At 31.8% G+C, this 17,473-nt stretch overlaps 3 protein-coding genes and 1 non-coding gene across 7 annotated transcripts; 1 reads left to right on the top strand and 3 right to left on the bottom strand.

The window, feature by feature from the left end:
* Nucleotides 1-3,768: 3,768 nt before the first annotated feature.
* Nucleotides 3,769-6,687, bottom strand: LOC107001929 (peroxidase 21-like). The gene is made up of 5 exons (XM_015199880.2): nt 6,586-6,687; nt 5,867-6,015; nt 5,301-5,489; nt 4,679-4,844; nt 3,769-4,352 (listed from the first exon to the last, which is right to left on the bottom strand). Exons 1-5 carry the CDS (start codon nt 6,665-6,667, stop codon nt 3,949-3,951), a joined length of 990 nt encoding a protein of 329 aa, XP_015055366.1. The 5' UTR covers nt 6,668-6,687; the 3' UTR covers nt 3,769-3,948.
* Nucleotides 6,688-8,737: 2,050 nt separating this feature from the next.
* Nucleotides 8,738-9,849, bottom strand: LOC107001683. Its single transcript, XM_015199642.2, has 2 exons — nt 9,561-9,849; nt 8,738-9,289 (listed from the first exon to the last, which is right to left on the bottom strand). The coding sequence occupies exons 1-2, from the start codon at nt 9,720-9,722 to the stop codon at nt 8,843-8,845; spliced, it is 609 nt and encodes a 202-aa protein (XP_015055128.1). The 5' UTR covers nt 9,723-9,849; the 3' UTR covers nt 8,738-8,842.
* A 1,639-nt stretch (nt 9,850-11,488) lies between these two features.
* TRNAP-AGG lies at nt 11,489-11,560 on the top strand. The gene has a single exon. It is a non-coding gene; the product is annotated as a tRNA-Pro (tRNA).
* Nucleotides 11,561-12,108: 548 nt separating this feature from the next.
* On the bottom strand, nt 12,109-17,461 carry LOC107002700 (protein FAR1-RELATED SEQUENCE 12-like). 4 transcript variants are annotated; one of them, XM_015200839.2, is made up of 2 exons: nt 14,930-17,461; nt 12,109-14,646 (listed from the first exon to the last, which is right to left on the bottom strand). In XM_015200839.2, exon 1 carries the CDS (start codon nt 17,300-17,302, stop codon nt 14,963-14,965), a length of 2,340 nt encoding a protein of 779 aa, XP_015056325.1. In that variant the 5' UTR covers nt 17,303-17,461; the 3' UTR covers nt 12,109-14,646; nt 14,930-14,962. The 4 variants fall into 4 exon arrangements, with proteins under 4 accessions (XP_015056325.1, XP_015056326.1, XP_015056328.1 ...); XM_015200840.2 differs by having other exon boundaries at nt 12,109-13,091; XM_015200842.2 differs by having other exon boundaries at nt 12,109-12,748.
* Between the last annotated feature and the right edge of the window lie 12 nt (nt 17,462-17,473).

The following is a 17,473-nucleotide window of genomic DNA, read 5'->3' as shown; positions in this document are numbered from 1 at the left end:
TCATGCCCCATAATGAATAATCAATTTTTGTTTTATTTTATTTTTTATCCATAATAATATAATTCATAATTACATAAAGATGTATAATTTTTTTATAAATTTTATATTCAATCAAATAAGGTCTAAATAAATTTCATAAATGCCTTTGCTATTCTACCAAGAAACCTAAAAGTAATGTAACAACATGTGTTCAAAACGTATCTCTCCCTAAAAAGTCGGTTAAAATCAGTTGCGGAGCTAAAATTTAATTTAAGAGGTGTCAGAATATAAAGAAATAAATGCGTGTAGAAGATAATGAGTGTCAGTATTAAATATACATAAATATTTCAATTCTAGCCATACAATATAATTTTTCGACGAAAGAGTGTTGATCGATACCCATTCAGTACATGTGGCTCCGCCACTGGCTAAGATATACAACGGATAATGTTACCAACTTTTATTGATAAATTCGAAATTAACAATATCACATAAATTTTTCGACGAAGGGATGTCGGTCGACACCCTTTAACTACACGTGGCTCCGCCATTGGCTAAGATATACAACGAATAATGTTACCAACTTTTTTTGATGATTCGAAATTTTGAACTATATAAAATAAATTAATTTAATTTATAGAGTTGTGAGAAAGTTCTTTAGGAAGATGCTTGTAGTGAAAATTGGAACAAGAAAAGAAGCTAGAAAAGCAAGCAAAAACGGAAAAAAAAAAGTACCATATGACTGAATCTTGTAGAAGATAGTTTTATACTTGTGACTGCATTTATTAATCTATTTCATGACTTAAAAAAGAAAAAAAAATCACTTATTGTTTATACACTTATACTAACCTTATGTATTTATAATTATAGGTTCATAAGTATTTTTTTAATATGTCTATTATTGATAAATATAATTTTAAATATTATTATAATATGTGACTTAACACATTTACACTTAGAACTCAAATTGACAATAATGATTTTGTTATCTCTATTTCTTTGACTATATCTACGTGGAATTATAAAATTTTTATTGCAAGTGTCATCCTAGAGAGCATGCTAGATAATATATTTTTTTTTCCACCAGTTAAATTGCTTTGAATTCTTATTGTTATTTAGTCGCTATTTATTTTATAGTTTAAATATATTTATTTAATTATTTATTATTTAAAATTTAATTATGTAACTAATTTAGATTCACATTTATATAATATGTCAAATGAGGAAGTGCTCCCTATAGTTCTTCTTATTCTTAAAATTGAAATTCGAGATCACTAATTAAAAATGAAGAAATCTCAATCATGTCATCACAGAATATAGTGTAATTCATTATACATTAACAAATCCAAATTGAGTTTATATGTCGGTTATTTTAATAATGTTTGTCCTAAAGATTTACGTCTATTTTATTAATTAATTAAATAAATAAAAATAATTAAGAAACAAGGCTAAAAGAGAAGTAACAACCACTTCAATAATTAATCAATTAGAAGAACAACAACCTTGACAAGACAACACAAATAATGATTTTTAGATAAATAATTGGAAAAAAAATTACGTAATATTTTGGTTGGTATGATATATAGTTGATGATATAATATTTTTTCATACTAACTACGTAGACAATCAACCAAATCAACTTGAGTTGTGATACTTATGATATATAGTTGATGATATAATATTTTTATTATTTTTATATTTTTAATAACCATTGTTAGATCATGATTTTCCCAAATTAAAGGGAGAAAATAATATAGAAAATGGAGTTATAAATAGGAGAAAAGAGTTTGATATTAGTTAGTATGTTTAAGATCCCTTATCATGTGCAATTTCCCAATAATTAATTGTTTGTTACATAATTGATAATACACATGCAATCGTTTTACACTCCATATTATATTTGATAAATAAATATTATAATTAATTTCATTGACTAATTTAAAGAGTTCTAATTAGCATGATTTAGTCTGTCATAATTAGAGTCAGATCTCTGATATTGATTTAATCTCTTCATGGTTAGATGATCATAATGATGTATATTATGACTGTGTTCATATAAAGATTTTAATGATAGCAAATTAATCATTGTGTAAGAAAATTGTTGGCTTTATTCTCCTTCCGCCTCAAATTATCAGTCATTTTCTTTACGAGAAATTTTTAAAAATAAATCATTTTACTTATATAATTGATGAACGTTGCACATGACACGATCAATTCAACTGAAAATTCAATATATGAAAAGCTAGAGGATTTTGTATCATTCATTCCGGTGTGATTGAATTCTGTTCAAGTCTTTGAGAAGGAAGCTTTAAATTAAACGCAATAAGAAGTCAATGATTCGTATGTATAACACATTTTTTCGAAAATTAAATACTCCTTGGATAAGTATATAGTTCCATGCACTAATATAACGACATAATTATAAGAGAGACTTTTATAGGTTAGATTTGACAATGAAACACTTCTAATTATACTCACATTTAATAAATAATTTTGCACGCACTATGAACTTAGCCGTAATTACATAAAATCATATCTAAGTAAGTTAAGAAACCACATTACTTAATAAAATTAAGGAGATAAACGAATCTAGACACTTAACATTAAAAGTAGTCTACTATTTCCCACGTGAACTCATCACTTGCTATTCCTCTAAGGACTCTTTGTTTTTCGCTGCGTATTCAATATTTATTTTGAGTTCTGAAAAAAAAAAAGAGAATATAACGACATCCTCCAAAACAAATACGACTTCATGTTTTAACTTAGAGTATTACACTATATTAAAATGATTATAGCGATAATTATTTGTTAAGTTATCGTTAAATTATATATTTTTGGTGACAATTAATATTCTTTGTATATGTTCATAAACCTTTAGCGAAATTGATTCTAATGACACTTAATTAATATCGATAAAGACTTTAATATTCTTTATTAATATTAATATTTATTGTCGCTAATAGTTGTTTTTGTTGTAGCGCTGATGGTGTCAAATTGAACCAAACGTGATAATTTTATGTTGAGAATGGGACCATAAGTTAAAAAGGGGTTGACAAATTAAAAGTGGAGGCCCAATCGATATTGTTACATTCTTTTTGTTTATCTTGTGGTGAATAATTATATATATACACACCAACAAAATATGAAACTAACTGGAAAAGGGAAGGAAAGACAATATTTTTAACATTAACAATGAGAAAAAAGATAAAAGTTGATTCTTTTCCAATAAAATGTCTAAAGTAAATAAACTTTGTCCATTTCACTTATTTTATTCACATGGTGTTATAAGTTAGTGGTTGGAAAAATAATAATGGTGGGGAGAGAATATTGCAAGTGCTCCTCATTGATAGAATAATTAAGATCCGTAAAATAATTAGTCCATAAAAATATAATCTATGGAATTCGTTTAAGTTTTGATGGTTTAATGATCTACTCATTTGGTAAATATGGAACTCATTATTAGTTGTCCAATTCAACCTAAAATTTTGGTTAAATATATAATCAAGTAGATTCATAAACATTATTAGAAATTCTTTTTAATGTGATATTATTATACATTATTATAACAAAGAAAAAAAATGGGTTGAGTAAACAAATTATAAGAAAACAAACAAAACATCAAAATTATGTAAGAATTGGATATATTCGACTATGATAAAGTGTATATTTTGTCATCTTGATTCAACTTGTTTCAGACTAGATAATTTCTACGGGAGTTTACTAATATTCGTTTACTTATTAATTCGTTCTCTTAATTCAGTACAATCGTAACTCTATTTGACATCTTTTAAGTATAATCTCAAATTTTTTATATATTGATATATTATACATCACGAAAAACGGAGAAAATTAGCAATTATGTGCACATACATTACAACGTAGGCACATTTTTGATTTGGTACACTTTGTTGACATACCAACAAGACAAATAAAAAGTACTTTTAATTAACTAAAACACTAATTAATTAATCACTTGTTAACATGGCGACATACCTTTCTAATCTCCCCTTGATCACCACTAAGTGGATTATTTTCCGACAAAATAATGAAAGATTTAGCAAATTGATCATTAAAATAAGAATTATTAGCAGCAAATTTCTCAACAAATGGATAAGTTGTTGGATCAGACACTAATTGTTGGTCCACAATTAATAATCCTTTGTTGCTCATAATGTTTTTGTAGTACAAATTGTCCCACACCATTGGATTTACATGGTCATTTCTAGCATATTCAACTGCTTTCGGGTCGGGTTCTGCTGATGGACATCGGGTTTTCAAGTACTTTGCAAAGTCCGGGTCAAGAGTCGGGTCAACCGTTGGGTAGAGTCTATGGACTATGTTTACACAATGAACTCGTCCGACCGTGTGGGCCCCTGCATCATCAATCGATCACCATTATATCTCGAAAAGTCAAATAAGCCTCGACTTATACTAGTCAAATGATTCCGATTCCTCTGTTATCTCACTTTATGTGACAATTTTCGTTTTTCAAAATTTAGATTATGTAAAACTGTAATGTATTGACGTGAGGAAATGCTTTAATTTGTATAGTTTTTGAATATTTGAATTTTAGTTTTAGAATATTACGATGACATATATAATTCAATTGCTTCAAAGATTAGTCAGAGTGACTCTCGAGAAGGAAAAAGTGTCACATAAGTCCGACAAGGAAAAAATCGTAGAAGGGAGGGTGGTTTACCTAGTAGAGCAACAGTTCCTTGAGTATCAACACCAACGAAATTAAATCGAGAAAGAACTAAAGACATTGAATCATTGTGATTTGGAATGAAACTCTCAACTTCTGCTAAGTAACTATCTTTGCTGTCCCATCTGCCTGTCTTCATTTCAATTTGTGGCCCTCCTAACTATGTCAAATTAAACACGCAGAGTAAAATTAACTCGTAAAAATATGATTCGCTAACAATCTATTTTGATCGGTCAAAATTTAAATACTTTAAAAGTTAGGGTCAATAAATCTAATTCAGAGAAAACTTTTTTGAGGGTTTGAGATGTAATGTATTAATTTTTGGTTTTGGTTAGCGAACAAATTAAATTTGGTAAAAAGAGATAAAAAAAATTAGGCTATAACAAATTAATTGCTCATGTGGCAAGTGGGAGTCAAAATTTTAAAATCACCAATTTTCAAAGTCGTTTGATGTAATTTTCTAAATGACTCATTTATTGATTTAATTTATTTTGATCTGTTCGAATTCAATTTAAACCACCTAGTCACTCCTAATATGTATACCATGTATATATACTTACTAATATAAGAAAAAAAAATGAAGTTGAAGAGGGGAGGCTAAATACATTTAACTTACCATAACAATACCATCCCTAGCCGTAAGAGCGACAATATCAGCACAAGAGACAATATTTGGACATTCATTCTCAAGAGCCTCTTTGATAGTCTCAATATACTTGAAATTTCTCATCCCAAAGTTTCTTTGAGATGTCTTCTCTGATGTTTGTTCCTTTGTTTTATCCAACAATATTGATGCATCACATGACTTCAACAACAATATTCACCAATTAACATAATCGGAAAAAAATGTCACATTTCTATATTTGATAAACTGAGGTCATTTGGTCATTGGGATCGGGATGTGTATCTAGATATAAAGTTTAAACCTATTGGTATTATAATATTGAAATAATATCTATTTCATATTCGATGTGAAATTATAATCGTAAAATAACCTCATTCCAGATCAAATGAACCCCTTAATGACATGAGTTTAGCCATAAAAATGATATGACATGATATGTATAAAAATCACAAGTTCTTTAAGGTACTTTCGTTATATGTACTCAAGTTTCTTTTTTAAAAAAATTATCTTTTAAATTTCACGTTCAGTCAAACATAGTCGTACGAAATATATATTACCTTAACCATGCAATCATGAAATATATTTCTTATCCAAGAAACTGCAGTATTCCCATGTTTGTGGTACAACTTGTTGACTTGTTCTTTGATGATTTCTTCAGCTCTTGGACAACTCTCTGAGTAGTAATTTAACCTTAGATCACTTTTTGCTGTCATAAAATCAATAATTAGCACATATATATTGTTCATAATAATCACCACTAGAAAAAAAAAAAGAAAACAAAGTACTCACACAAAAACAGAAAAATATTGAAATATAAATTATGAAAATGAAGCTATAGCAAAATCTCGGATTATTTACATAATATCATGCCACTTTATATTCAAATGTAAGTAAATCAATTTAATAGCATTAATTGATAATCTGGAATAAATGGTAAGTAACCTGTTATTTTCTCCGTCCTAATTTATGTAAAGGGGTTCGAACTACGCAAGTCAAAACACTCAAGTTTGAAAAATAAAACTTACATAATATAAGTCAAGTCAACGTAAATAATAGACTAAAATATTTTCTACAAACCTTGAAAAATTATAGTAAAAATAAATAATTTAACTCCGATTCTGAAACAGTAACACCTTCACATAAATTAAAACAGAGAGCATATATATATATATATATACTGAGAATATAAATAATAACTCTGTTATACTATCGATGTATATAATTTAATATGCTTCCAAATTAAAGAACAAATAGATAAATATTAGGGGAGAAGTACCATAATGAATGTGGAGGAGTAATACTAAAAATAGAGTGATGAATGTTGATGAGGGACCAAAATGTTGGGTTTTTGTGGCCATATCTCTTGTCTTGTAATTTTCTTCTTAATATCCAATACTCAAAATGTCAAATCCTTATATAGTAAAATTAAAGTTTATGTTAGTGTAATAATGTAAGTGGAAGAAGGATAAAAATGCAAGCATAGTTCCACTAGGCCACTATATTTGACCATTAATTTTGCTACACATATTCACCCACGCATGAATTTCTCCCACTAAAGGCAACCACTCTCCGTTATATACCTTGACAACGTAAATATTACACATTTAATTCATATTAAATGAACTGTAAATTTTTATTATAATTCAAAGTAAATGAATTGTTCAAAATTTTAAATTTTTTTTATCATATTTAAAATAATCAAGTAGATATAGTACAAAGTATATATTATTAATGTTTTAAAATATTTTTCTTGAGAAGTGTGCCGTAACCAAGCATGAGCATTATTTTTCGATCTATAAGAGACCAAAAGAACATTGATTATAAATGGAATAATATGTTTGACATTTTTGTATGGCTTTGCCACCCCTTTGTTGGTGATACAAACAATAACCACAATTTAGTGGGAAATTGCATAGTGTGTGGGGTGGGGGGATATTGTTGTTAAATATTGAAAATCATAGAAATTTATGTAATTTGATGCACAATTGTGGAGTTTGAAATTTTTACGAAGGAAATTTAAAATTTATAGAAGTAGACAAGTGAACTAGCTGAAAAGTCGAGATTTTCACTCTGGAAATTCAAAATTTATAGAAGTAAACAAGCAAGCAAACTAGCTGAAAGTGATTTGACATTTACTATATATATATATATATATATATATATATATATATATATACACAAAATATTTTAATCATATATAAATAATATAATATTTCATCGAAAGAGATTCCACAAGGTGCATGCCTATGACCCTATCTTTAAGAATATTTCACCTGATTTAGATATATTTCCCAATATTCAACATGCTTATTTAGTATAAAATTAAGATTCGAAATCTAAGAAAGATTTTAGATTAATAGAAAATTTGAAAAAAAAAAATAAAAAGAGGAAGAAATTTCACTCCATTCTAATCCAATCTATATTTTTCACTTCATCCTCCTTAGTGACATTCCACGGAAATTTTCTACCAACATTTTAAAACAAGAGTTGAGAATAGTAAATAAATTACCATAAAGACAATTGATTCCACCAAATTAATTTTTTGAATAATGGCATCAGTTATGTTTGATTTTTTTTTAAAAAAAAGTAATGGCAGTTATGTTGTCTTTTAAGGATAATAAAAATGTCATTAATTCTTTTTTTTTTTGGTTTTCCGCTCAGTGTTTGGAGTCCACATTAGAGCTTCAACTAAATTCGAACCACGCACTGCAAGGTCCATTTGGGGGTGACGCTCCCAAACAAACTCGAAACCTTTGATTAAGGGTGAAACACTTCCACCAATGCACCACAACCCTGGTTCATTAATTCTTTTGAGTAAAGTTAATCTAAGAGAAATTTCTAATCATCCTTTATTCTTTTTTAGATAATATTTTTCTAACAAACATTAACAAAATTATGTGAACCATAATAATAAGCTATGGTTTATATGACTTTTAGTACCAAGCATGCACTTACCCCACTATTACCTTTTTTCTTTTAGATGGTTTAATCCTCAAGTTAGCAGCATTATGACTGCTAATTAGTGGAGTAAATCAACTAAATAATCAACAAAGCATGTTGCGCTGAAAAACTTTTTTATATATCCACGATAATTAATCATGTAATGTCCACAACAAATTATACAACTAGTCCTTTTTATATATATCAAAACAAATTATACAACTTCATTTTTTTTATATGTATATGAATAACGAAATATACATATTTATGTTCATTCTGGAGTGCAATTACGCAAACTATAGCTATAGCATACAATTAGATTTTTAATGTTTGCTATATGTGATAGTTACTCTATTTACAATACAATCTTCACTAATATGGCTAAATGTCAATATCTTTTTTTTTATTTGTTTATTTTCGATTGAATTTGCACCGAATAACCTAATTAAAATGCTCTCTACTGAAATGTTCGAATTCAAAACCTCTAATAAAAAACAAGAGAAATTCCAATAATCTCTGTTTGATTGGTGAAAAGAATTTAAGTTCTTGAAAATAATTACGAGTTGATAACGCGAGATACTCTGTACAGAAAATCAAGATTCTTGCCTAACCACAGTTGCAACTGTTTTAGCCCAATATCTCAAATGTTTCTTCATATCAGAAGGTGCTGAAATTCTTGGTATTCTCATATTCAACAATGGTGAATTAGGCCTTTTAATAAGCCATGCCTCCGATAAATAAGGTCGCACAATTTCCCTTTTATCCTCTTCCTCTGCTACAATTGCTTTTGTATCTTCACATTCGCATATCACTATTTCAAGTCTCTGTAATCCAGGAATTACATTTATCATTCTCTTGCTTATATGTTCTTTGCGGAATATGAATCCTAAATCCATGAAACCCCGTAATTCTTCGAGCTCGAGATCTCCAAAACTCTTGTAATTACTCATTGTTTTCTTCAATACTCTGTTTCCTGAATGTCTTTTAGGTGATGATGAATCAGACATGTTTTCTGTTGCTCTTTCGTGTTCACAAACATCCTTCAATGACAAACAATGCAATCTTCATTCAAACGACAATTTAAGTTTTATGCACTGACAGTAACAAAGAGTAAAATTGATATATTATAACTCTGACTTGATATGAAAAAAAGAAAACAAGTACATCCTTAACGGACTTTATTTATTAGATGAATAAATAATTCGGCACTTTCTATTAGTTAGACTATATAAGTAAATAGTTGAAATGTACGATAAGAATCGGAAAAATTTAATTGATTGACTATTGAGTGCAAGCGCGTTAGTTTGTTACCTGTAGAAGAGTGTTTTCTGATTCAACTGATGCTAGAGAGTCTTGAATAGGCAGGGGATTTTCAGGAATTGAAATTGATGGGGTTTTTGAAAAGAGAATAATTTGATGGAACCATAATTGATCCATTATACCTAGCAAAACTATACTATATTTTTCTGCCATGGCAATAAGAATGAATGGAGTTAGAGGAATTAATGTGAATTTGAAGGGGGCAGGGAAGGCATCTTTTATTGGAATAAACTTAGAAAGATTTTAAATTTTATGTCAAATTAAGTGGCGTTACGAATAAAAATGATGTGGTTATATTGAATAGAAAAGACAATTGTCAATATGATTCAAAACTGTGTGGGGTTTATTTGACAGTGGCAGATGTGGTCATGAGTAATGCTGTATACTTTTTCCACATGTTACACAGTGACAAATGACAAGTTACCCCATATATACTTGTGCATATATTGGTCGAAGACCTGCTCATGTATTTGTCGGAGTAGGTAACAGTCTCGCATTGATTATAGAATGGATTAATGATCTCGTTAAGTGAATTTGGGCAATTTTTTTCTTATAAACTAGTTTTTAGAGTCGGGTTAAACATAAATTTATATTTATATGGTATTAAAGTCACGTTCATCCCAATATATTAGTCACTGATGTTGGGCCTTATAAGTGTTTACGCTCCAATTATGGTCTGGACATGCTGGCGAGTGTTAAAGAGATCCCACATAAATAAAGAGATGAGAATTTAATCTCCTTACATGAACTTATGAGCTAATTTTTGAGGTTGAGTTAAGTCAGTACTCAGCGTGTTAATTGATTCGTACTCTTGTTAGAATTTATGGCTCCGTGCGCTAATTCACGAGCTTCGAAATTTGGCGTTCCGACTATAACATGGTCGAATATAATTAATATTCCAATATTTTTATTCAAATATGTAATTACTTATTTATAAACTAAGATTTCACACTTAAAAAACTACTAGTGCCCTTTTAGCATCTAATGGTTAAAAGCTATACTTAAAACTCAAAGAGTTACCTATAGTTAGAATTTGAACTCGAAAATTTGAACTCGAAATCTTTAAATAACAGTGAGAGTTTCAATCATGTCACCACACTCATGGTTGGTGTAAAGGCAGAAATCTTGATATTACATGGAATTTTTTTGTTGATATGCATTATAAAATTTTATATTAGAAAAAATTGCTTCATTTTCTATGGTTCATCAACATTTACAACACATTAGTTGTATGGAGAAAAAAACATGCCAAAATAACAATTGACTACCAGAAAACAAAGTTAAACAAACAAACATTCCACAACTGGTTCAAATGGTCCCTTCTTAAGTAATTTAATGTAGACAACCATAGAAATTATAAAAAAAAAGACAAATTTGGAGCAAATACAGACAATTTGAATAAAGAACTTACCATAAAAAAAAAAGTAATTATAAACCACATAAGAGAGGCTGCCAACTGGAAAGGAATATAAAATAGAAAAGAAAATTGGAAAGAAGAGTAATCCCTGATTGTAATTTACGTGACATAATTTAACTTGACACAAAATTTAAGAAAGCAAAAAGAGAATATTTTTTAAACTTGTGATCTTAAACTAACCTTAGATATTTTTGTGGCTATACATCATTTCATAAAGAGTAAAAAAGAAAAAAAATTCTAAAGATGGGTTATCTCTAATTGTAAAAATGTACTAACATTCTTTCTAGGACAGACAATACAAGAAAAAATATCACGTAAATTGAGACAGAAAAAGTATATGATAAGCTCAGAATATAGAATGCTCAAAATCAGATTATTATTTTTTTCTTCTTATGTTTTTAAAGTGTTAATAACACTTTTGGTCTCTTAATAATTATTTTAGTTCTTATGATATAAGTTCATTAATTTTCAATATTTTTCACAGGCCTCAATTTTCATAAAAGGGCATTTGGTCTAGTGGTATGATTCTCGCTTAGGGTGCGAGAGGTCCCGAGTTCAATTCTCGGAATGCCCCTTAACTTTTTTTAATTCAAATATGAATACAATAATAACACACCTCGTGAAATTCCACGAGTTGATAGAATGTATACAAACCTGATCTCGAGTTCAATTCTCGGAATACCCCTAATTTTTTTTTTAGTTCTAATATGAACACAACAACACACCTCATGAAATACCACGAATTGATAGAATGTACACAAACCTGGTCTCGAGTTCAAATCTCGGAATGCCCCCAATCTTTTTTTAGTTCAAATATGAATACAACAACAACACACCCAGTGAAATCCGACAAGTTGATAAAATATACACAAACCTGGTCCCGAGTTCAATTCTTGGAATGCCCCCAACTTTTGTTAGTTCAAATATGAATACAACAAAAACACACCCAGTGAAATCCTACAAGTTGATACTACCTCACGCTCGTGGAGGTAGAAAGCCTATTTCCGGAAGACGTTCTAATATGACTGTCCAAAATATTTCTTCAACTATGTGATTTTCTCAGTCTAATGACTATATCATCAAAATATAGGACCAGATGAGCTACAACAATAGAGAACTCTGTGGTCACAATTGTCCAGTTTTTTTGATTAAAGTAAAAAGTAAATTTCACTGGATGCAAATAGATTACAAAAACAATAGCTCCTGTACAATTTCAAATGACTCCTATACAAAATTAAAGGATCTTACAAAATCCAAGCGAGAATCGATACTATTTACAGCAGATAGTCTGCTCCAAGCAAAACAAATCCTTCAACAAATGGACTGGAGTTGGAATAGCATTGGTCTCTTTCTTTCCAAATGCAACACATGATCACTGCAGGATCCATTTTCCAGAGGTTGATGATGAACTTTCAACTGTCCGTTTTGCTCGAGCTTCTTTTCAGTACCACAACAATCCAGTTTTACTAAGAAGCCCTGGAGAGTATCATTTGTAACAACATTTTTGATTTACACAAGTTGCAGTTTGTGATTGTGATTCCGAAAGAAAACTAGTCATATGATGATTTGTTTGCTTCAGGAGGAGGATTACTATTTGGTAACACCATTCAGTCCTCGATTATCATTGTCTAAATACTCTGACTTGATCCAAAATATGCAGCAAGTCTTGTAAAGCTCTGGAATTACCAAAATTGTTGGTACAACGAACTGCCACAACATCACACGGGGTTGATCATCAAACTTGGACACTGGTTTCAATGTTCTGCAAGAATATCAATAAGTTTTCCAGACGACTAATGGTCTTTGACCTAGGAACCAAGTCAAGTATGACACAGTGGAGACGAACTTCCTTGTTCGGATATTACTAAAGGATTACAATAATCTAGAGTACATGATTCAAATAGAGCCCCCTCCAGTATCCAACTTTTCATACGAGGGAATCAAGAGGTTTAATTGGGAAATAGTAACATAGAAAGTAAGTTCTCCACGAGTAACCTAATGAATTAGTGATTCAAATAGAAATTCACTCCCTTCAGTAAGAAAGTTGAACGATGGATTAAATGCTTCAGATCAAATTCAGATCTTTTCTTGGATGCTCACTGCATCTGTACACAACAATTGACATTAATTGGGAAAAAAACTGCAAAAATATGTCACCTGGCAATGAAAAATATTAGGCAGTTGTGTATAAAATGGTAGTTGTTTGATACGCTTAATAAGAGCAATTGCATCAGCTTTGGTACATACATTATTGGGATAAATAAGACACAAGTACCCACTCAAATTTGAGCGACATACCTAAACTTAATTAGAATCCTATCACCCTCTAAACTATTTTGTAATGAAATAAATGTCACCCTAGATGCTGATGTGGGATAAATAACCAAATGAGTATCCTCTGCATGTAATACAAGCGTCACATTCTTTCTTCTTTTTTTAATGACAAGGAAACCCGCAGGGTGAACTCAGGGTAAAGCTCTCGCTCCTATGCAATAGCTTGCAATTCATACAAGAGAGGTAATCCGCACTAGGCAAGCCTGATGCGACAAGCTCGACCCAAAAGGCAAATCCCTTGCTTTCGCTGCCAAGGGGTTTCGAATTTGAGACCTCCGACATGGAAGTCACATTCTTTTTAAGCATTAAATCATTTTTTTTACTATTAAAATCCTTTTTTCATTAATTGCTGACATTACTGGTTCAGTAGTTCCACAACCAGACACTTTGAATCGTTTTTGTGGTTCTTTTCCACCTCAACTTGAATCGTTCTTGTGGTGAGATCTGGTTTTTCTAAGGGAAGTAAAAATGGTGAGAACATGTGTTGACATGCTAGGATTTGTACTCCGATTGACGCATGACAATCAGAGAAAACGTCGGAGAATACAACCGGAGAAGACACCAGAGAATCGGAAAGGTCATCCTCATTCTCAGCTATGACTTCATTATCCTCAACCTCAGACTCATATTAATTCTCGCTAACATTCAAAGAATCCTTCCCAAAACCCAATTCTCTTAAACGCTTCTTCAGTAAGCATCGAAAAAAATTAGGAGTTACCATAGCAGAAGGCAGAAAATGACTGGAAGAAGACATGCCATGTCTGAGACAAACATGAAAATGGGATTTTTCGTTGGAGGAAGGAAGAGATAAAAGAGGGGTAGCATCGGGTCTTTGAAGAAAATTCGGGTGAAGAATTATTTTGGACAAGGGTGGAAGGTTTATAGCTTATGAATGCTACGCCAGAGAAGACAACAATGGTTAGCAAGCAGTCAACATCAATTCTAATACATCCCTTCTATTTAGAAGATGGAGGAGTCTATTTAACAAGACTTAACTAATTAAGTAATCTCCAATTTAAAAAATGACATTTCTACCTGTTAATTATTTTTAAAATTATTTTAGTAATCTTCAATTGTCTTCAAGAGAGTGTGCACCACGTGAGCGTTTATGGTGTATTTATTCCATTTTAAATTAGTTGGGGGTGATAGTACCCTAGTTAAGTTCAGGTGTTTGGCTGGAATTACGAGTATAGTTCGGAGTGGTACTTGTGCCTTATCCCTAAATTATTTGAAAAACTATATGATAAGATTGAGGCTAACTCATACTCAGAAATGGTCGAGTCCAAAAATTAACTTACAAATAAGTATTTTGATGAAAGCATCGATCTGCCAAGGACAAAAAAACAAAAGCTAAAAAAAGCAACTTAACAAAACAAAAATATGAATTGATAAAATGCATCTATGTTTATGATCAGTGATTCAGATGAATATCAATCACAATGCAATATAACACTTACGTAATTTTGTGAGGAGAAGGCAATGAAAATAAATAAGCATTTTTTTCCTTTTCTTTTTTTCTGAAAAGATCCAAACATGTACAAATCTTGAAATTCATCGCTGGAGATACAGTTCAACTCATAGCAATGAAATAAAAGTAGGAGGAAAATACCTCTTATCTATGTTTGTTAAACCCCGTACTTCCCTAGTTTTGCCAACAAAGATTTCTTCTACCCTCCTGCATGATCTCAAACGCAAGTTTATATCTTTCTAAAGATGCTGTTCCTGCCTCAATGTAATTCTTTGCTTCTTCTCTTAAGCTCCACGACATCAATGCCTTATGATCTTGAGAAGCACCCCCTGAATCGACATCACGTAGTATACCATATTTTGCATCCTTTGTCCAACGATGTAGGATATAGCGAGATGGAAGCTCCCTTATGTTCATTATCTGAAAAACTTTCAAGGCATGTCTACACAGCACACCTTCAAACTCAAACATTTTACAACTGCAACTGATGTTAAGATTGGAGGCATTGAAGGCAACTGTATGCCTCTCATCCCCATTTTCACACTTCTGCACCAGATACCTACTAATGGCACCTTCAACATTTATCTTAATTCCAACATAACTATAGCACTCCAAAAGCTCTTTCTGGAACACTTTGAACATGGAAATAGTGTAAAGCCTTCTACACTGGTCCTCTATAGGGTCCTTTGTGTGCAGAACTGCTTGCAAATTGAATGAGTTAAAATCCTCTTTTCTTTCCTCTTCACGACGTTGCTCAAGGGATTTTTCGTACCGTATAAGAAATTCACTAAGTGGTGCTTGAGATGTCAATAATGTGCCAAAATATGATTTCAAGCTTCCGTCCGTTGGAATGCCAGCGAAGAATGTGCCTTTAATGTATAATGGCACCCAACTCTTCCGCATCCTATACATATCCTTTAACCATGTGTTCTCTCTCAAATTATACTTGTTAATAAGCACATTCCATGCTGCTTCAAACTCATTAGCCGTTTGGCTCTGGAAAATGCAAGTTTCATATTCATACTTAAATTCAGGATTCATCGAGAGCAATGCACCAATGTTTTCCTGCTCCTTAGCCACAACTTGCCATGCAGAAAACCGATGATGTGTTCCGGGGAAAACTTGAGCAATTGAATGTTGAATGACCCAGTCTTGATCAGCAACTATAGAGATAGGACGACGCCCTGACATTGCCCGAAGCCAAGCTTGGAACAACCAAGTAAAGGACTCTTCAGACTCTTCAGCAATTAAGGCACAGCCAAGCAGCACTGGTTGCCTGTGGTGATTAACCCCAATGAATGAAGCAAGTGGCACTGAGTAACTACCCCTTCTATAGGTTGTGTCAAAAACAATTGCATCCCCAAACTGAGTGCAAGAGAATCTAGACCGAGAGTCAGCCCATAATACACTCATGGCTCTACCCTTATGCATTTCCACTGCATAGAAAAATCCCATATCGTCTGCTTGTCGAGCCTGAAAATAGTCAAAAAGCTCATTATACCAATCACTTCCAATTTTACTCTCCCTGGATCTTGTAACAAGGCTAAACCCTCCATTTGATTCAACTAAATCCATATTCTCCAACCCATGGCTTAATTCTTCTTTGAATCCTTTTGATGACACTCTCTCACTAGCATCAATGGGAGCTCCAAGTTCATGGTTATGTTCGTTTTGAAAACGATCAACCAACCACCTTCCTGATTCTTGTCTCTGTATCCTCATGAAAGCTCCACACCCCACTCTCGACGGATGCTGATGCCCTTCTTTAGAGCAAACAAATCTCCGCGATGTAATCGACCCATCATTCTTCGAACGAAACAGCTGACCTATCCTAACTTTAAACCCAGTATTAGCAGCATGAGTATGATAAAACTCATATGCTTCAGCAGCAGAAACAAATTCTAACCCCTTATACGGTTCACTTCTAGTTTCTCCATTAATTTTCTCCCTTTTAAGACGCTTAAAATCGAGAATCCCAGATGGGCCATCCTCATCAAGTGATCTAAGTCCAGTCCTAGTTGATACAACAATAGAAGCTGATTTTGATTTCGGGGTTGGGGTTGGGGTAACAATTTTTCTTTGAATTCGAGATGGGCAAATCTCACCTGGATGTTCAAGGTCATGATTGTGTTCCTTCTTAATATTAGCGAGAACCCATTTGCCAGAATCAAGCCTTTGCACTCTTATGAAAGCTGGACATCCCGTTCTTGAAGTAGTCTGAAACCCCTCTTTGGAACAAACGAATCTCCGGGAAACAACAGACCCATCAATTCGAGAACGATAGAGCTGACCAATTCGAATCCTAAATCCAATTTTCGTTGCATAGAGATTGTAAAACTCTTGTGCATCTTCGGCTGAATCGAACTCTAACCCGACATTTGGTTCAAGCCTTGACTCTCCTTCTTCATCAACATCCCGATGGTGGACATTATTCTTCACAATAGTAGCTATAGCTAATCCTCCTACTGGTTTTGCTCTAACAGTCATCGTATTAACTATCTCTTCTCTACTCATATCAATATCTATTGCATATCAATTTCACGGTCGACGGCCGGCGGCGGCGGCAGAAAGATTTGGACTTTGGATAGAGGGGTTTTTTGTCCTCTGAAAAATGGTGTCGCAATCGGTTCACTTTGTCTTCTATGTGCTTTTTTTTTTCACACTCCATGCTGGTCTTTTAATATT

The sequence above is a fragment of the Solanum pennellii genome, chromosome 10, assembly GCF_001406875.1.
Source record: "Solanum pennellii chromosome 10, SPENNV200".
Lineage (NCBI taxonomy): Eukaryota > Viridiplantae > Streptophyta > Magnoliopsida > Solanales > Solanaceae > Solanum > Solanum pennellii.
This window is presented reverse-complemented; position numbering and strand designations above follow the sequence as displayed.